General features: G+C 44.0%; 1 protein-coding gene across 1 annotated transcript in view; it reads right to left on the reverse strand.

The window, feature by feature from the left end:
- Window positions 1-21,676, reverse strand: part of SAMD4A (sterile alpha motif domain containing 4A) — a 164,052-nt gene that overhangs the window by 112,065 nt on the left and 30,311 nt on the right. The window contains exon 2 of the mRNA XM_010847773.1: window positions 8,181-8,247. Coding sequence (XP_010846075.1) covers window positions 8,181-8,247 — 67 coding nt within the window. The remainder of the gene's footprint in view (window positions 1-8,180; window positions 8,248-21,676) is intronic.

The raw sequence follows: 21,676 nt of genomic DNA on the forward strand, positions 1-21,676 counted from the left end.
GGAGGGGCCTACTGACTGCCTGTTTTGGCTGCCAGGGCAGAAAGGTCCAGGTTCAAAAAACATGCCCTATTCCGCCCCCACCCCCTGCGGCTGCTTCCCCAGCTCAGATCCATTTCCCAGACAGCTGTGGGCAGCTGCAGCTGAGAAGTGAAACCAGCAGAGGCAATTGGCGGAGGGCTGGGTGGGGGTGGGGGGCAGCATCTCAGCTGAGCACACTCTGGCCTTTCCACATATTTGCCTCATTTCTTGTGGGTGTTCAGCAAATGGATATGGGGCAGGCATGGAAGGCATCTCTCTCCAGGCACTCAGGGATGCCTCTCATCAGCTCCCACCAGAACCCACCAGCAGCCTGTGGCCAGCATCGTGGGGCTCAGGCACCCCGGCTAGACCAGCCCCTCTCGGACCATCTGGAAAAGGTTTGAAAGTTTGAAGCAGGAAAGTTCCCTTTTGGATTTTAAAGTATGTTGAAACCAAGCAGCCTGGGTGTTGGTCTGATTCCACAAGTGAGTAATCCATTTCCTGAAAGTAAACTGCTCACCCTTTGGAAGTGGACCAGGGATTTTGGGGTGCCATTTGAAATGTCACTAGCTGGGTAAATATTTACTGGCACAAGCCATGGAGCTTTTCTAGGAATGTCAGTTAATTTACGAAATTAATGACCCTTAAGGTGGCACCTTTAAAAAAAGTCAATTTGTCTTTTGTACCGGGTGAGCAGTTTTATGCCTGAGACGGGTTATTGAGGGGAAGTGAGCTCCTCTGACTGCTTAGAATAACCACATAGAAATTAAAACCAGGTCTGACTTTAAAATCTCTAACTTCTAACTTTTCTTGACTCCTGATCTTCTATTAAAATCAGAGCCAATGATAGGTTGACTTTGGAAAACTCTCTTTTCTATGCCAATCATTTGCCTGGAGTTTCAAATGACAGGATTTGAAAAATCCCCTCTCTGTGAGTCTAGTGGCCTTGGGGCTTCCATAGAGAAGATCTCCTCTATCCCCTCTTATTCAGAGCTGTGCACATCTGGGTATACCTGGAGACGTGTCTCCCGTTCTCCCGTGTGGAACAATTTAGACTCCAACCAGGTGGCTGGAGAAAACCTTTTGCGTTAAAGAATAAAAAGGTTATTTCTCTGGGGCTCAAACGATCACTTAAAACAATCCTTTCAAAAAGACTCCTGTGTTTCCCGCTTCACGAACAGGCAGTCTGCAGGAAGGCATCTAAAATTTCTGATTAAAACTGTGCAGACAGAGGACTGTTTTTGGAGCTCTGCTGGGAAGAGGAGGAGTTGCATGTGCGGCAGCCTCTGATGTAGGAATAAATCAAGCTGAGAAGCGATTCTCAGTGGAACAATCACCGAAGTTTATGAAGCTGATAGAGGAGAGGTTATTCTGGATTCCCCATCTCATGCTCAGCCTCCCGTCGGCACTCGTCAACCTCTCACAGAACGAGTCCTTTCCGTAGAGAATCTGGGAAAGTTTATATGTGACTGTGTTGGGCTCAGGCATCACCACTACCCACTGGGGGCTTCCTAGACAGAAATGGGGGTTTCCCTGACTCTGGCATGGTCCTAGCCTGGACTTTGTTCTGCATGACAGCCACTGGTGCCTAGGTTTTAGGGCAAACCTATAGTATCCTAGAATCAGATGCCATCTACCTGCTGTTCCATTCCCATCAGGGGGTACCCCAGGAAGGATATAACTGTGGCTCCAAGAGATGATGTCTCTCTCTCAGTGTTCTGGAGTCTGAGCCCATAAAGGCCAGAGCATCAGCATACACTTCTGTCCCTGCAGAACCAAGCACAGTGTGATCACTTGGGTACACAGCTGCCCCAGGCAAAGCCCACCTCTAACAGCACTGCCTGGTGGCTGACTACAGAAGAAAACAATATACTGGGTGCCGGGAACACAGGCTTGGCAATCCGGGTAGCCAGCAATGCTGAAAACGCTTTCCCTTGTTCATTCATTTCCTTCCTTTCCAACGGGCCAGGCCTATGTATGAGGCTGCTGCTGCTGCTGCTAAGTTGCTTCACTTCTGTCCGACTCTATGCGACCCCAGAGATGGCAGCCCACCAGGCTCCCCCGTCCCTGGGATTCTCCAGGCAAGAACACTGGAGTGGGTTGCCATTTCTTTCTCCAATGCATGAAAGTGGAAAGTGAAAGTGAAGTCGCTCAGTCGTGTCCGACTCCTAGCGAACCCATGGACTGCAGACTACCAGGCTCCTCGGTCCATGGGATTTTGCAGGCAAGAGTACTGGAGTGGGGTGCCATTGCCTTCTCCAATGTATGAGGCAGCATTGCTTAAACAGAAGTCACTGAATGCCTGAAAAATAGGACTGGGCTGTCCTGTTAGTAGAGTAGGAATTTGCTCTTAGTTTATTTCCTTTTATGCTTTAATTTGGCACATGTGTATTCTCCATCACATTATCTTTTCTATTTATCTTTTGAAGAATGCAGCCACAGTCAGAGTACTGATCTGGAGCCGGGCATAATGGCTTATTGACCATGTGCTGAGAAACTCTGTCTTCAAGACTTTTGGGGACAAAACTAAATGCTTAAAATACAAGTGATGGCCAGTAAACATTAATCAACAGGGTCACTGGGAGTTGGGAAATATCAGAGAGATTTTCAAGCTGAGTCTTTGGGGGGGATGTGTGCTGGGAGGGGCTCTTGTTGAGCCTTAGGGGTCCACATACGGTGTGTGTTCCCTGGTTACCATTGGTACCAGTGCTCAACAGCCCCCAGGAAACCATCTTATTCTGCTGGGTTGGCCAAAAAGTTTGTTTGGGTTTTTCTGTACCCTCTTATGGACAAACTCGAACGAACTTTTTGGCCAGCCCAATATTTTCTATGATTCTGTCCTGTACAGATATGGCCTGGGGAGATGGAGTGGTCACAGAGGAGAGCAAATGTGATGAAACATTAGAAATAGGAGACCGACAGGGAACAAGCCTCAGGTGTTTCTGCTGCTCCTTGAGTCCTGGGAATAAGGATATCTTACAGACATCTCCCCCTACAAACTCATACCTCAAGACTCTTCCATGCATGCAGCAGACACCCCATGACCTCAAACATTAGAAAGCCTGTATTATGGGCTGAGAACAGGGCTCCTTCTTCACCTAAGGATTCCTGAACCACACACAGACCTTTAATGGAATGCCCACTTCAGATGTGTTCACAGTATTTATCCCTGCACTCCCAGGAGGGTCAGTCATATGACCAAACGCTGTACGCCATAGTAGCTTTCTTCAGGAGCTCTGCATTTCTTCTTTATTTTATTATCCTTTATTTTTATTTTTAAATTTTTATTTCCGCATTTCTTCTTAAAGTGGGGTATTGCATCAAGCATAAATCTTTCCAGTATCTATGACCTGTCACAGCTTACTTCTACTACTTGTCTTTGGGGAGATTTCCACTTCCTACTTTGTTTAAATGTAAGAAAACTGCTGAACTGATCTCCCCAAAGATTTTTCACTTGGAGCCTCATCAAAAAGTGCCTAAAAACTTTTCCAGAGTCAGCAGTGTCCCCCACACATAATGATCAGTACACACACACAATAACCTACTCAACCTCTGGTTATTACTATCTAACATCTGTTGAGGACTTTTTAAAAAAGTTTGCAAAATCTCTTTCTGAACATTATCACATCTGATTCTCAAAACAAGTGTGACTGGGCAGGTGGTGAGGAAGTCGAGGCTGGTGGAGGTGAAATGACCCACCTCACCCAGGACCCCTGAGCACCCTAGACCCGGCCGCCCAGCCCAGCGCCGCGGTCCTCTGCCCTCTCACCGTGAGCCTCCGCTCGGGCTCACTGGATGTAGGTCTGCTAGGCCTGACCCATTCACTGTTTTCTTAGTTCTTCTTACGGACGCATCTACATGTCCTGGATGGACATTAGAAATTTAATAGTATATCTCCCAGCATGTCTCCAACGCAATCGAAGAGTCGGATTATAAAAGCAAATAAGACGCTGCTTTAGTCTCTTTTCTGGCTCTCCTGGCAGGGTGTGAGTGAGTTGGGTGTGTCGGTAAGGGGAGAAGAGCCTCCAGAACATACCATTATGATTATCTAACAATAACAATCCTTGCTGGCAGCGTCCACTGAGATTAAAAGCCTGAGGTTTCTTTTTTTAATTATTTATTTTATATTGGAGCATAGTTGATTAACAATGTTGTGTCAGTTTCAGGTCTTCAGCAAAGTGATTCAGTTATGCATATACGTGTCTATTTTTTTCAAATTCTTAGCCCATGTAGGTTGTTACATGATACTGAACACAGTTCCCTGTGCTATACAGTAGATTCTTGTTGGTTATCTATTTTAAATATAGCCCAGGGACAGAGGAGCCTAGTGGGCTGCCATCTATGGGGTCGCACAGAGTCGGACACGTCTGAAGCGACTTAGCAGTAGCAGCAGCAGCAGCAGCACCATGTACAGGTCAATCTCAAATTCCCTAACTATACCTCCCCTCCATCCTTCCCCCTAAGTAACTATAAGTTCGTTCTCTCAGTCTGTAAGTCTGTTTTGTAAATAAGAGGGTGTGGAGAGAAGGGTACTCTCCTACACAGTTAGTGGAAATGTAAATTTGGAGAACAGTATGGAAGCTCCCTAAAAAAACTAAAAATAGAGCTACCATATGATCCTGCAACCTCCTGAGAAAAACATGGTCTGAAAGGATACACACCCCTCGATGTTCATTGCAGCACTATTTACAATAGCCAAGATAAGGAAGCAACCTAGATATCCATGGAGGAATGTATAAAGAAGATGTGGTACATATATACGATGGACTATTAGCCACTAAGAGCATGAGATTTCTTTTACTCTACATGGCAACAAGTTTTTGAAGTAAGAAAAAAAAAAGTAAAAATATAAAGTGCTATATTAGGTTTCAGGGATGCTGGGTGGGCTTCCCAGGTGTTGCTAGTGGTAACGAACCCTCCTGCCAATGCAGAAGCGATAGGAGCTGCAGGTTCAATCTCTGGGTCGGGAAGATCCCCTGAAGGATGGCATGGCAACCCACTCCAGTATCCTTGCTTCAAGAATCCTATAGACAGAAGAGCCCAGCGGGCTACAGTCCATGGGGTCACAAAGAATCAGACACGACTAAAATGACTTCACACACACACACAATGCTGGCTACTTTGAAATTTCTTAAAACTTCAACATGATGAACTGAAAAATGTGTTGGAACAGAAATTTCTGGATCTTGTTTCAATTTTCCAGAAAAGGATATTTAGTAAATGTGGCTAAATTTAAGTAACTTAATTTAGTTAGTGTGTTAGTCATTCAGTTATGTCCAACTCTTTGTGACCCCATGGACTATATAGCTCACCAGGCTCCTCTGGCCATATAATTCTCCCAGCAAGAATACTAGAGTGGGTTTCCATGCCTTTCTCCAAGGGATCTTTCCAATCCAGGGATCGAACCTGGGTCTCCTGCATTGCAGGCAGATTCTTTGCTGTCTGAGCCCTTAAAATAACCCTATCAAAAAGTAATCATACACTAAAAAGGCCTCAACACTCACATTACAACCCTAAACCTCACCTCTGCTCACAGTCCAAAGACAAATACAATCCAAGTCTCTCAGCCACAGACCTGAAAATTGTCCTGCCTTGGCAAGATGCACCCACGGCAGATGCATTTAAAGGAGAGTGGTAGTTATCAAGGCCCAATTTGCCTTGCATTGTCTTATTAAGTTTTATTTTCTGAGAAGTAACTTTTTTTCAGACAGAAAATCTGGCAGTTGTTTTAAGACTGTTACTTTTTCACTTGCATAGTTCTTATTCTATAGCTCCATGAAGCCTAAGAAAAGATTTCTGTATAAAGAAATACACAATGATGTCAGACATGCTGGTGAGATTTCCCACCAAGCAGCACGGGAATGAATGATGGTGAAGGGCCATGGAACAATACACACACAGGGAACGTGGGGCCAGCGAGACTCTGAACACACACACTGCAACTTCTCTGGACACACACACGGGTCCCATCACCTCTGCCTCCATATCTTCCAGGTCACATCTGGTCTCCTTTACCGCAGGTCCCAGACAAGATCCTCTCATCAAATCCTAAAGGTTGTCAAACAGAAAGACGTATTTCCCTTCACACTTTTCGAGAGGTAGGTGGATCTGGGAAGGGGAAGCAGATGGAAGCGTAACCGTGTGGAAACCTGTGACACGGAATGGTTTAGTTCAGAGTTGTTTACAGCTGCAGACAGGACCTCAGGGACATAGTCCTAGGTTCTAAGTCCAGGAATGTAATCTCTTGTGCGTCAGTTTCCTCATAACATCAATAGTCTTCCATCCTCAGCCACTTTTGAAAATTTGCCCCCTGGTCAGGGAACTAGATCCCACAGGCCACAACTAGAAATCCTGCCACAACTCAACATCTTGAGTACCATAAGAAAGACAGAAGAATCCACATGTTGCAACTAAGACACAGTGCACCCAAATAAATACAAATAAATATTAAAAAAAAATTTTTTTAAGACAAAAAAAAAAGAATGACATGGCAAACATAATTTGTGCATCTATAGACTCAGCACAAAGTGTAATATAAGGCATACACTTTGAACAGCCTTGTCTAAAGTTCTTCACTCCTACAAGCTTAACTCATGCTCAGACCTCAAGGCATCCTCTGCAATCCAGTCTTTGCCTAGGACCCTGCATTGTCTGGAAAGGGAAGAAAGTTGAAATGTTCTTGGTTGGACATTTTTATTTTTAGCACTCCTAGAAAAGATGAAATAGTTTCTCATGTAATTCATTTCTCATAATATTAGCACTTGTGTTTTAAGAGCATGTAGCAGGGAGCTATTATTGTTAGAGAAGACAAGATTAGCATAAAATGGCTGAATTTTAAGGTATATTGCTCATTCTCTTCTGTGGCTGAAAATATCTTCTAAATATCTGCTTTCCAATTGGCAGCTCCCAAAGATTCCTGGTCCAATGGACTATAGACACATAAGAATCACCAAATGCCACCTTTAGATATTTGACCTTCAGTCCCTGTCTCCCAGAATGATGGGACACTGGCTTATCTGTGAGTTTCCACAATGTCCTACTAGCTGTCAGACACAAAATTCAAACCCGAGTCGGTAAAAAAATAAGCATTTGAATATCTCTCTTCCTTGTTTCCCCCACTTCTTTCTGCTGCCTCTCTCCTGTATTTGTAACTACTTCTACATGTTACATAGTACAAAGAAAGGGCAATGGCACTCGAAAAATCTGAGGGAAAAGTTTGAGTCAAGCAGAACATAAAATAAAAGATTGGGATTATCCAGGATTTCAATTATACATGCTCTCCCAGTAGACTGTAAGCTATATATATATATGTAAATAAATATGTATAAATATATATATATATATACACATATGTGCTGCATGCACACACACCTATTACAGATAGATAGGTAAACAGAGTCAAAGGGATAGAGAGAATAATGAATGAATGAGATTTGGCTGCAAGTCATTACAAAAAGAATTCAGAAACTAGTGTAAACCCCAGGAGATGAATTCAGTAGACAAAAATGTCCTTTCAACCAAACAGTTCCAACATATGAGAGAATTTCCTCCTTTCACCAAAGCCAAATATTTGACTGTGCTTTAAAAGACTAATTAAAACAATATTGTGGTATTCAACCATGCGTGGGTTATGAAGAGGAACCTCCACTTCATAAGCAGACACTGAATCTGTGGCAAGAGAGTAACGCAGGAGTAGCAGAGACCTTGCTTTGTGCCATTAATACTCACACATCCACTTGGTAAGAACTGTAGCTTGGAACAATGATTTCCATCACAAAGCTCCTGAAATGCCAGGAATGAGTCATGGCGTGGTGCCTGGGCATCGCACTGATTTTCTCCATTAACTAGGCATACATACTGACAACTTCCAGGAGAAGAGCTGAATGAGTCAGGTTCAGGAATAAACCACATCAGAATACTATGTGCGTGGGGGAGGGAGGGTAACAGGAATGGCATTTTTTTCGGTTATTGGTTTGTTCTCTTTAAATAGAAACATGCATAAAATGTATTTCTCCGAAGACTGCCGAAAGCATAGATCCATCCAATTATCAAAATTCTAACACCACGACCCCAATGGCTACCCAAACACTACAGTGTGGTAAAAGCCACTATGACCAGTGAGAGCTTCTCAGGAACAATTCCACGGCCCCTTTCACACACACCTTTTGACCTCTTCCAAACACCTTCTCTTGTCTTGACTTTCTTCTTCAAGTGTCTTCCACTAGCTGACTTTCACAGAGAAATGGAACAAGTCAGGTAACAAAATGGCCAGAATTCCAGCAGGACACGTGCAGTCCTTCGGCAGGTACACGCAGACTCCTGGCTCAGTGGGAAGCAAAATGCAGAACGCAAGGCTCTAGACCATGGGGACTTCTTCTGCATCCTGGCATGCTCCCTCTTGCCATTCTAGGTAAGGAAATTGGAGTTCAGATCTCTTTAGCCATCTTCTTTCTTAAAAATAGCTTCCTAGGTATAAGAGATAAAGACCTAGAACATTGTTATCCTGGCTATTAAGAAAAATTTTCTTTGAGTATACTTTGGGAAGCCCAGCAAGGCAGAAATATTGAAAGTACAAAAAGCATCTGTGACTAACATCTTTCCAGAACTTCTGATCTTAAGTTTTGAACCTGGACCGTAAGATGGTTTGGAAACTGAGAAGAATCACAAGAAACAGAGAATTGTGACTATGCCAAGAGCGCTTGAAAAGCCAAAATGTGCAGTTAATGAACAAGGGTGATGATGAGGAGTCAGTGGATCTCTTTTCTAACAAGGACCTGCTGTGGTATTCAGGGGCTCCTTTGTCCAGGATTAGACTCAATTGCTCTGCATCTTTCCTAGGATTGAGCCACAGGCTTGCTTTTTCTTTTTTTGGATTTGGCCTCCAATGCTGAGGCACGAGTCAGTACACACAGATGAATAGATTAGCTGAGCTAATTTAAGGGAGCCCTACCATGGAAGGATTCTTTTTTAGCCCTCTATATTTAGGTTAAGGTTTGTGCCTGAGCAAGACACTCACTGAAGGACTGAATTTTCTAAACCATGCAAGGGAGGAATCTCTCTTATGAGATCTTCTTCCTAACAGGCTACTTGCTGGTTTCCTGGGCTCTGATGGCCCCATAGCCACAGTCTTAAAACAGGCTAATTAAGGTGACCTCGTTCATATTACAGGGTGACTCAAGCCTCACTTTATAAATTCAGTGAGCATATACCGAGTTGGGGGAATCGTGGCTGCTAAATATCCCTGTCAGATTAAACTTGATCAAACTTAATTGGATATGATGGCTTGATTGATTTGCTACCAGAAGCAAGCATTTTGATTAAATCACTGAGTTCCTAAATTTTATATTTGGTAACAAACTCAAGATTCCAAAGCTCTCCACCGCTGAAACATGAATTCTCATGTTCTTACCCTATTGCTTAATCAGATCTAATGCGTGGCTAAGGAATATGTTTAAAGGTTAGGCCTCAAGCAAACATTTCAGGAAGATCTCGTGGCTTCCTGTGTATAAGCTGCTCTCCATGGTAGGGGGTTCTGGGCCTTCTTTGAAAATCTCTCCCTGTCCCATTGATTTGGATGTCATTTGGTTGGGGCATAGCTACATGGACTCTTAGGGATACACTGCACAGTTACAGTGACAATGTGTCAGTGGGTTTCCTTCTCATGGTTTTGACATTTAAAGATTGCTGCAGAAAGGGAGACTCCATCTGTGCCCTCCTGCTGGTAGAGACTAAACACCTGTACGGTAGAAACCAAGCCAGGATCTGCTCAGTATCAGAATGGGCCTTTGGAGAACACAATCAATTACCCACTGCCTTCTCTTTTGTTTCTCTAAATTCTTGGGCAAGCTGAAGAGGTCAAGTTTTAAGCAAGCTGCTGTCGCATTCTTACTTTCTTAGAAAATGTATATCCAAAAAGTAACCAGGAAGAGCAGCAAAACTCCTGCCCATCTCTCTGTCAACGTGGAATGGATTGACTCGGCGGCAGCTTTGCTGCCACTGAGTATATTAGCTTCTTAAACAAGACAAACCCCTTGCCAGGTTCTCACCCATATTCTGCAGGGACACAACACAGGCTGCCTCTGCATAACCTCTTCTTCCCCTTGAAAAGAACGCAAACGTCATGCTTTAATATTTCGGTATTTCTTTTTGGATGCAAGTGGGATGTTAAAATGGATTGAGGTCACAGTGGGGAGAAGTAAATGGATTTCTCACACACCTCCCCCACTTGACTGTATGTGCTCCAAGCATGGTGTTGTAAGACTTGGAGATTAGGCTGCATGCTCAGATAGAGGCAATGGAGGCTTCAGAAGGCAGAGAAGAGTGGCCCCCAGAGTTAAGGTCTGAAGAAGAACCAATCCAGGTCCATGGGCTGAGGTTTGAAGGTGAAGAGACTGGCTGGGACTGTTTACACAGACAGAAGACAGTTATTTAAGGGTGAAATCTGATCTACCTTCGGCTCAGCCAAAATGATGATCGGAGAGAAGTGTTATATACTATTTCTTCTTAGACTCAGCTGCCAAAGGGCCCTGCAGAGCAGAGCAGTAGGGCTGCTGGGTGGGGGGGCCACTGCTTCCTCCTAAGGGCCAGAGAGCCACCCACCCTCGCCCGGGGGCCCCGGGCCCCACTGTAGAGCTTTCCCCAGGGATACCTTGGCATCCTGACAGCAGGTGGGGACTCAGGGGACTTTCAGAACGTTCCTTCTAAGCGGGCTGAGAGGGTAAATGAAACCAGTCCAAACTTCAAGTGCTAAAAGCAACAGGCAGCCTTTCAAGTGCTAAGAGCAACAGGCAGCCTGCTCTGCTGACACCAGCACAAAACACTCCGTCAAGAACAAGACAGCCATTATCTCTTCATGGATCCTGAGCGAGCGTCTCTTGCCTGTATTGTTTTCTAACTTTGAAGCACCACATAAGGATGACCTTGGGTTCAAGGTAGGGACCTGAATGTTTATAGGACCTCACCGTTTCTGACATAATGTATTAGTCTGGACATTTAGGCCTAAGTTTTAAAGACTCAAATTCTGCCTCTGGGCATGCGTTGCTCCCACTGAAGTTGATGTGATTTGGCTGTCAGACAGCGAGGGGCAGATGTCACTCTTGTGCAAGGATGTGATAGATAAGTAGTGGTTTCTAAGACCAGAATACAATGATCTGATAAAGAGCCATTGATGGAGGGTAGAAAAAATGCCTTTAAAGCCCACATCAACAAACACTCCCAGTCATTCTAGAACGTGCCCTCTGAGTCTACCTTCCTAGCTTGCAAGGGAACCTTTGAGCCAGGGCCCCAGGCAGCGCCCTGGAGATCACTCTCAGTCTCCTCAGGTGGCCCTGGGCTGCAGGCAGAACGCAGCCTGAGCCAGAAGATTTCTCTTCCAACTGTTAAATATGTGCTATTCCACTCTCAGTCACTGTGGGAAGATGCATAGCGGGTTTCAGAGCCACAGATGATTTTATAGTCACACTCCATCATTTGATTGTTCCCATGTTACAGACAGACTTTACGGTAATCGATCTTGATTTGATACGTATAGAGATGTATCGTGTGCTACTCTGTTCCAAAAATAATTTTAAATGACTTGCATGTAGTCTTAGGAACTGCTTGCACATCCCTGTAACACTTAATAAATTGGTCCTCCCATGCACGGTTCTGCATCCTCAGACTGGAATCAGCGGTTGGGGAACCCGAGGACACGAGGACTGACTGTTTTATCCTCTGGTGACTTGGCTGATTTCTTAAAAATTGAATGCAGCCTTTACACAGCTGAAGTTGAAACCTAAGGCATTTCAACCCTCCAATTTTTCACTTAAAAACAAATCCCAAGATGACAGGCGTCCTCTCGGGGGCCCTATGACTGTCCACAGCCCTTTCTGAAGTCCTACTGATGCAGCTATGAGTGCGGAGAGGAGCGGGCAGACTGCGATAGCTTCCACCCCCCCGCACAAAGTGTAACACCTTTGTGTTGACTGAAAACAAAGATGACTGAAAACAAAGTCCGCTGTGATGGGTTTTGATCATCTCTACCTCCCCGCCACCCTAGCATAGAGAGCAAAGATGACTGCATACATCCTGAGGCTTAAAAGAACAAATGAAGACAACAACAAAACAGCTGGCTAAACCCTAAAGAAAGAAAAATCTGTAACCTGAAAAGGAAGCAGTAGATGGGGGCAATGTGTGACATGTCCTGTCCCCCCATCCATGCCTCTGCACCTCCCATCTCTTTGTCCCCAAGTTTAGCTTCCTGCTGGGGCTCCGCTGCACATCTTAGCTGAGGTGTCAATTCAAGCCTACGTGTTGAGCCCTGATAATCCGGGCTTCGATTTCATGCCTGCTGGCATCAGGTTCATTGCCATGTTCACTGGAACTGAGATGTGGAGACCTTTCCTCAGGTTCAGATTCTGGCTTTACACACATACAATTCTAGAAGACTGAGTACATTTCACATTTTCGTAAAGTCCAAAGTTCTGGCCTGACATTCAAGACTCCCCTGCCTGGCCCAAGTCACTTCCCAAGCTGCCTTCCCCGCCTCTCCCATCTTCCCCGACCCTCTGTCTCAGTGTGGACTCCGCAATGGCTCATGCAACCCTCCATGTGTGGAAAAACATTACCCACCTTCACTTGAAGGGTGAATCTATACCTGTCCTTCAGCAAATTTATTTAACAAACACCGACAGAGCATTCACTGTGTGCCAGGCACAGTACTGAGCACTGCACGTCTTACTTCATCCTCGCAACACCTCCGAGAGGTAGGTACTATCATTATCCCCATTTTAAAGATGAGGAAGTAGAGGCACAGAGACATGACCTGGCTCCTGGCCCAAGGAGCCACAACCAAGCAGCAAAAGGCTAGAGTTCAAACCTGGCGGTCCAAGTACAGAATCTACACTCTGAATGACTATGCTAGGCAGCCTCTTTCATAAAACCTGTGTGTCCCAACTCCAGCCAAAACTGCTCTCCTCCTAAATTCCATAGCCCGTTAGTGGGCTTCCCAGGTGTGCTTGTGGTGAGGAACCCACCTGCCAATGTGGGAGACATAGAAGATGTGGGTTTGATCCCTGTGTCAGGAAATTCCCCTGGAGGAGGGCATGGCAATCCACTCCAGTATTCTTGCCTGGAAAATCCCATGGACAGAGGAGCTTGGTGGGCTGCCATCCATAGGGTCGCAAGGAGTTGGGCCCCGACATGACTTAGCATGCATTAGTGGTATCTCTCTTACGATCCTACTATTTTCTTCCTAACTTTCAAGATGTTTATGGGCATTTCCCCCTTCCTGGTAGCAGGTAGGATCCTTGAGGACTGAAACCACATCTGATTCAACACTGGCCTCTGCGCTCAGCCCTGAGCCAAGCACATGCTCTGCGGGTGTCAGTCAACATTTGTTTGTAGATAGAAGAAAGCAGACAAGGAAGGAAGAAGGAACCCACTCAGCTAAGGGATCCCCTGCTAGAGTGAGGAAACACCTCGTTCTTTGTTTTCATCCCTATGTGGCTGGGATTTTTATGTTTACTTTGATTGTTTTTGGAGCAATCTTAGCTACTGTGGTAGGGAAGGCAGGTAGTTTTGAAGATTAGATGTGTGTGCTATATGCATGGGTGGCATCAGCCGTCAAATTCCCCTTTGTTCTTCCCATACACCCAGCTATTTATAGAAGCAGTGGTAAGGATAATGACGACAAGACCAGCAAAACAACATCAAAAACTACTATCAATTATCGTATGCCTGTGCTAGGCACTTTCTATCCAGTATTTGCAATCCTTTCATTAGCCTTGCATCCAGGCCTTATCATCCTTATTTCATAAATGGGAACTGAGATTCAGAAGAGCTAACTCTTTCTGCCAAGGTCATGAGCTGTTAAAACATACAGCATAGAGTTGTGAACCCAGTTCTGCTTCCCTGAGGGTCAATCTGGGCTCCATGGAGTCCTGTAGAAGCAAAGAAAAGCAAGTTACCTGGCCCATTCCTTCCTTACTTCCTGGACTCTCTGTGGTTTAGTCTTCTAGGTGAAAAGCTACCCTCCCACATGCACAGTTCTTGCAAGAAACCAGATTAACAGTCACCTACTTTCACATTACTCAGAGAGCCCTTAATTACTAGGAACAGACAGGATCATGGTCACAGAAATGCCTATGACATCTACAAGAGGGAGGGAGTGTCCATGGGAGTAGGGGGCAAGGGATGGGGCCAGGCAGATTTGTTTGGAGTCAAAGAGTCAGAGAGAGAACTAAATGTTTTGTTTAGAAGAAGGAATAAATCACTTTTCATTGAACTATAAAGTTGTCTTAGTTGGGCCACAACAAACACTCAATGCGTTCAGAACATCACCACAAGAACATGTTAGCGGTCTGGGGCGTAAACAACTATTTTCCTTTGTTAAGGAAGAGCAAGGGTTTTCACCCTGCAGGGGCGGGGTCAGAGCGAAGTCTTCAAAATGCAGCAGACACTGAAACATGATTCTACTCTGAGTCCTCAAATCTGCAACAGTATTCTGTTCACTTCAGGATTCCTGGTGCAAAGCGTTCTGTAAATGCTCACAAATTCAGGCTTCCATGGCCGTTACGTGATAGGCCACTTCCTCTAAAGTGCTCTAAAGCGCACAGCACGTTTCAGTTAGACTTTTCTGTGTATAAGAGAAAAGTGGTGCTGTCACAAGCAGAAAACCTAACAGCCACTGAGGGCCAAATTAAAAAACCAACCACATTAACGGTGGACTAAATAGAAGAGTTGCTTCTCAGGATAAAAGCCTCCATTAAATAATCTTCATCAGCTGGTTTTTAGCCAAACTTGACAGATAAACTACTCATTTGCAGCTGTGGTGATTTCGAGTCTATGACTTTTTCCTTTAAGGGACCAACCCACGGAAAGCACTGGTTGTGGAGGGAGCCTCGGGGAGAAAGTGGTAACCTTCCCCTCTCTAACCAACTCTGCGTTGGGGGAAGGTATACTCCTTAATGGGCTTCCCTGGTGGCTCAGACGGTAAAGAATCCGCCTGCAATGCAGGAGACCTGGGTTTGATCCCTGGGTCAGGAAAATCCCCTAGAGAAGGAAAAGGCAACCCACTCCAGTATTCTTGCCTGGGAAATCCCATGGACAGAGGAGCCTGGTGGGCTGCAGTTCATGGGGTCACAAAGAGTCAGACACCACTGAGCAACTAACACTTTCACTTTTTCACTTTGCTAAGTCTCCTAATGAATAGACTATAAGGAAGAAGGTATGGAGCTGTGTTTGGAGAGTTTCACAGTAATTAACTTACAACACTGATCCAGGTCATAGCTACAGATCAGCAGCCTGGCCAACACTCTGGCTGATAAATGGTGCTTTGGGTCAGTCTCAGAAGGCAGCACAGGCTGCCAATGTGCGCTCGGCCCTGAAGGATGGGAGACAGAGATGTGGGGAGGCTGCTTCCTGTGGAGGAAGGATCCTGTGCCGAAGCACAAGAGTCTTTGGGAACTAGGAAACGGAACACATCGGCTGCAGCTGAGAACAGGTTTGGGAAGAGTAGGAGAGACGACATACGAGGTCAGCTTTGGGAGGGCTGCTGCGTGAGAAGACAAGTGGCAGTTTTTGAAGAGGAAATACTGTCTGAAGTATGGGGAGGTACATCTGGTGATGGCCGAAGGAGGGAGCCGGGTGGAGAGAGAACAGTTGGAGGGCAACTGCACCGGGAAGGGAGGCGGGTGAACGCATGGGGAGGCGGGGTCTGCAGCCCCTGGGTGGGAGGTGGAGCCCATGGAGCAGTTGTCGGGGTGCTCTCTTAGCCTCTCTTATCCACAGCTCTCTCCTGTTAACAAAATGATAACACGGTGAAGTGTCAGCACAGTGCCTGCACCTGTAAGAACTTAGTAAACGTTACCTAGAAAATAAAGTGATGGATGTGAGAAAAATTGTCAGTGGAGAATTACTATTCACCTAGAAAGGAAAAGCTTAGTCATGTCTGACTCTTTGTGACCCCATGGACTGTAGCCTGCCAGACTCCTCTGTCCATGGGATTCTCCAGGCAAGAACACTGGAGTGGGTTGCCATTTCTTTCTCCAGAGGATTTCCTGACCCAGGGATCGAACCTGGGTCTCCTGCATTTCAGGCAGATTCTTTACTGTCTGAGCTACCATCGAAGCCCATTCACTTGTAAGTCCCAATTATTGGTGAAACAAACAGTAGCAAGAAAGAGGGTGGCCATGGAGAATTCCTCCAAGTTGTCAGCACGGTGCTCTGGGAGAAGATGACAAAGAAAGGGGGTCACCCAGGAGATGTGGAGACATGGCGGGCACCTCTCCTTGACTCTTCAATCAGAATGCCCCCAGGCAGCGACACTACAGTTGCCGTGGAGACTAGGGAGAGATTAAAGCCAATGGCCTTCCTGGCCCTGGAGCCCTACCCTCCATACATGGTCTCTGAGGAAGACACGGGGGTTCTACTCTCAATTCTCAGTCCAAAGTCATCAACAGGGCCAATCACAGATATCATTGCATCCCATAAAAAGACATTATTGTTTCACTGTTGAAGGTGTAAAAATTGGGCTGAGATCACTTGGTGAGCTGGTAACAGCTGAACCCAGAGCCTGGCCTTTGTCTTGGACTTGAAAGCCTGTTCCTCTCCCAGCTGTCTCTCAGGCTGTTTTTACCCCAGTCTTCACAAACAGATCTAAAACCACAGTGTAAAATACAAGACCGTGAAATTGGAAATAAAATGCATTTGTTTAAATCCCATTTATTTTTAATAACTACTGAGGTTAGGCTTTGCGTGAAAGGTGAGATGTTACTTTAAATCTTGATTTATCTCTTGGTTGACTAGTAAAATATTGTCATTTTGCTCAGGTGAAGGAAAGGCCTATTGAAAATGCCACACTTGTTTAGCTTTTCTTAAAACTCAGTGTGCACCTCCTGGGCACTTTCTTCCAGGGTCTTAAGCACCTGCGATTTGCTAGTTTTTAGTTTGCTAGTATATTCTAGTCCTCCAACATGGGGGGGTGGGGGGTACCTATGCATGTGCAACCAAAGGGCTAATGCTCACTCTGTCAATCACACAGAAATTATCAAGTGGAATCTTTTGTCTGCTTAGTTAGCAGTCTCTGACAATATATGCCATTTGTAAATCAAAAGCATCTGGCTCTGAATGGGGGCTAAATACAACCACAATAAAAAAAATAATAATAATATAAATTGGTCAGCAGGAGAGTTTCCAGTATGAACAAAAACAATTATGTCAATAAGCCTACCTTAACATGTATGAGAATATCAGGCCATTGATCAAGGACCTCACACAGATGTTTTTTTATTAAACCCACAAAGCATGGCTGCCCCTAGTACCTCCCCTGAGTCCCTCCTTCCATGGATCTTGAGGGTCTCCTCTTGACCTCAGTGGCCAAGAACACTTCTGGGGTTTTTCACAATCATCCACTGCTTCTTAAGCCTTATCTCATCCCTGGGGCATCCTTTAATTGCCAGTCTTGCTTAGTCATGGATGGCTTCGAGTCTCTCACCAGACTTAATCTAAGAATCCCAAAGTCTCTCTTTTGCTACGGTTTACCTGAACAACAGTGGAAGCAATTTGCCTCTTAAATTCACTCCCTGAGCTTTAGCGTTCACATCCTGCTCAGTTTTGTCTTCTTATTACAAGGAAATAAAATCTACCCGACTCAAAGAAGGAAAACAAGATTTCAGGTAGAGACAGTCCTTTTTTTCCCAAAAGCCTGTAACATCAGTGAGGAGTTCTCTCAATCTGTTCAGAGTTTAGTCAGCACATTTTGGCTATTCTAGACTCAGAAAATCCTCAGAAACCAGGGCCCATTATGCAGGGTTGGAGAGATGGAGATGGATGATCATCAAGCAGGAATTAATGAGGATTGAGGAAATCCAACCAATTTTACCTGGAAATCTCTGGGGCCATCCATCTTTTCTGCCATCTGCTCCAAATTTGGACCTAGGCCCCGAGCAGCAAAAGACAAATCCATTAATCTTAAAAGTCCACTCAGGTGAAATGCCATGAAACTGCATTATTGTCCAGAACCGCAGAGAGAAACATTTCTTTTCTAGTTAACCTGGCAGCTATCAGTTGTTCATTACCTTGACAGCACCTGGTTTATGCTCTAGAATAAGATACTTCAGAATCTATCAACATCAAACCCCTGAGAGTGAGTACTGAAAGGAAAGACAGCCTCTTATTCGTTGGAGGTAGATGGATTCATGCTTTCCCATGAAGTGCATGTTCTGGTGTCCTTATCTTTGCCAGCCACATTCTCTGGGTGAACAGGAACCCAATCATCACACCTGCTTTATGATTTTAAGCCTTCTACACCAGCATAAACTAGAGCACACTCATATGGCTTTTATTGTTCAAGACGACAACCATCTCACTGTAAAATATTACTCTTCCTGAGGTCCTCCGATACTTCTGTTACCATGTCCGAATCCACAGGCATCCTCACGTTTTTTCTGCAGTTGTTTGTGCTCTGATACAGAGTCTAGACACAGCATAGAAATAGAGGGAGGTCTTTCCACACCGTTTTGAGACCAAAGAAGGTAGACTATGACTTGAAACACTGAATTTTAGGAGATTTCAAATAAGTTTGGCTATATCCTGCTCTCACTTCCTGAGAAACAGGTATATTCCTAAATCATCTAATGTAAGCCACACTTATTAAATGAAAGTTCTTTATTTAAAGGAATTCTCCTTCTTCTCTCTTTCTGTTCGGTTCACATAAATAAACATATATTCAAACTTTTCTAAGTCAAAGAGCTTATTTTTCTTGGAACAAGTGGCTTGAAATATGTTGTTGTTCAACTCCAAATATTTTCTCCCTTCCTTCTTTTGGAGTTCTTTGACCTAAACTACATTTGTGAAGGGAGAGAGGAGAGAGAGGTAGAAAGAAGAGAAGGTGGGAGACAGGAGAGAGAGAAAGAGGGGAAGAGAGGGTGGGAGAGAGAAAGCGAATGTGTTTCAGAGCAGGCGCAAAGGGTTCAGCCCACAATTTTCCTCAATTAGCATGTGTCCTTGGATGAGAACACTAAAGGAGGTGTGTGTCTGCTCTCTCCTCAGCCTGGCTCAGCTGTCTTGTAAATCACATAGTGTAAGCATCTTGACATGCTCAGTAAGCATGTATATTTTACACAACATGCAGTAGCTAAAAAAAATGTTCTCTAATCCAGCACATATAGTAGCTTGGACTGACATGTACAGTATATAGTAGCTTGGATTGGGTTGACATATAGTAGCTTGGATTGGGTACACATATAGTAGCTTGGATTGGGTTGACAATCTAAAAAAAAACTGGTTAAAGCATGGAATTATAAAAATGATACTCTCATTATTTATATATATATATATAGAAATTTATTCATAGATATTTAAATATATGACCATACACTCATTTACAAATTTGGTACAGGAGCAACGCCTTGTATTTGATGATGGGTCCGACTGTTTGGAATTCCCAATTGTCTTTTCTGGATAAACCAGAAATCTGCTATGATTTTCAAATTTAGTGTCTTTAAAGGAGGAAAAAAACTCCAAACAGCTGAAAAGCAATCTGACTGGGGAAGCTGCCTAGATTTCTATGAATTTCCCCCTAATCTTTTAAAATTATCTTGTTTATACTTAATTTGGCCACAATTTTTGTTTTTTTTTAAGCAAATTCATCATTGACAAGTCTTTCCAAGACAACAGTATAGTTTTCATAAAAACACTTTTCCTTTTCACACTCATATATCATCTGTTTACATAATATTTAGCTACATGTCCTCAATGGAAAAAGTACAACTGGCATAAACAGGTTTGGCAACAAACAACTCTCAACCGGCTTCCCACTGAACTGACTGAAGAAGGAGGAGGGCCACAAGAGAGCAGCTGATGACTCCAGTCCGCCACAGACATCTGGCACTTGCCAGAGGAAGAGCGTGCAACTTGATGGCTGAGTGCTTGCAATGAGCGTCTCTGTACCTCATCTGAGGCTCAACCAAAGAAACAGCTCATGATTTATTCCCATAATGGAGGGGGGAAATGACCAGGTTGGACCTATAGAGGAACTGTAGGTTGGCCTCTAACCTGATGGCTTTCTAAATCTTTGAAGGGTAACTTTGTCTGCTTAATTTTTACCTTTTGGACAATTGGATGTAACTTCTCATAAGATACAGTAAGTAATACTGCTGTAAACAGGAAAAAAAGAAAAAGTAACTGTGCTTTTGGCTAAACAGAGAGAAGTATGAAAAGACAGAATGTATATTATGTAACTATATAAGTATATATGTTTGTATTATTCAGATACGTGGATACTTTTAAATATATAGTATATAATATATAAAAGTACATACACTATATGGACTTCCCTGGTAGCTCAGTGGTAAAGAATTTACCTGCCAATGCAGAGACATGGGTTCAACCCCTGGGTAGGGAAGATCCCCTGGAGAAGGAAATGGCAATCTGGTTCAGTATTCTTACCTGGGAAATCCCATAGACAGAGGAGCCTGGAGGGCTACAGTCCATGAGGTCGCAAAGAGTCAGACATGACTTAGTGACTGAACAACAACATATACTATACAAATATTTTAAAGTATATATATATATATTTTTTTTTAACATATACTGAAAAAAAACTAGCATATTATATATAAAAGTATATGTGTTGTACATGTTAAATATAAAGTATATATTATATAAAAATACATATACTTTGGGAATTCCCTGGTGGTCCAGTGGTTAACACTCAGTGCTTTCACTGCTGGGGCACCAGGTTAGATCCCTGGTCAGGGAACTAAGATCCCACAAGCCATGCGCATGGATGATAAATCACTGCAGTTGTATCCCACTCTTTGTGACCCAGTGAACCGTAGCCTGCCAGACTCCTCTGTCCGTGGGATTCTCCAGACAAGAACACTCAGAGTGGCTTGCCAGGCCCTCCTCCAGGGGATCTTCCTAATCCAGGGATTGAACCCATGTATCATTATGTCTCCTGCAATGCAGGTGAGTTCTTTACCACTAGCGCCACCTGGGAAGCCCCACAAGCCATGTGGTACAGACAAAAACAAAAACAAAAGATATATATATACACTTAAAAATATCTAGTATATTATATATAAAAGTACATACGCTATATATTTTAAAGTGTATGTATTCTATATACATTATGAATAATATTCTGCCTTTTAGTTACAAATGTGTTAGTCAAGTCAAGGCTATAGGAAAAGGAGTACGTCAAGGCTGTATATTGTCACCCTGCTTATTTAACTTTTATGCAGAGTACATCATGAGAAATGCTGGGCTCGAAGAAGCACAGCTGGAATCAAGATTGCTGGGAGAAATATCAATAATCTCAGATATGCAGATAACACCACCCTTATGGCAGAAACTGAAGAGGAACTAAAATTCCTCTTGATGAAGGTGAAAGAAGAGAGTGAAAAAGTTGGCTTAAAACTCAACATTCAGAAAACAAAGATCATGGCATCTGGTCCCATCACTTCATGGGAAATAGATGGGGAAACAGTGGAAACAGTGGCAGACTTTATTTTTTGGGGCTCCAAAATCACTGCAGATGGTGACTGCAGCCATGAAATTAAAAGACGCTTACTCCTTGGAAGAAAAGTTATGACCAACCTAGACAGCATATTCAAAAGCAGAGACATTACTTTGCCAACAAAGGTCTGTCTAGTCAAGTCTATGGTTTTTCCAGTGG

This window comes from Bison bison, unplaced genomic scaffold (assembly GCF_000754665.1).
Source record: "Bison bison bison isolate TAMUID 2011002044 unplaced genomic scaffold, Bison_UMD1.0 scf7180017864254, whole genome shotgun sequence".
In the NCBI taxonomy this organism is placed as follows: Eukaryota; Metazoa; Chordata; class Mammalia; order Artiodactyla; family Bovidae; genus Bison; species Bison bison.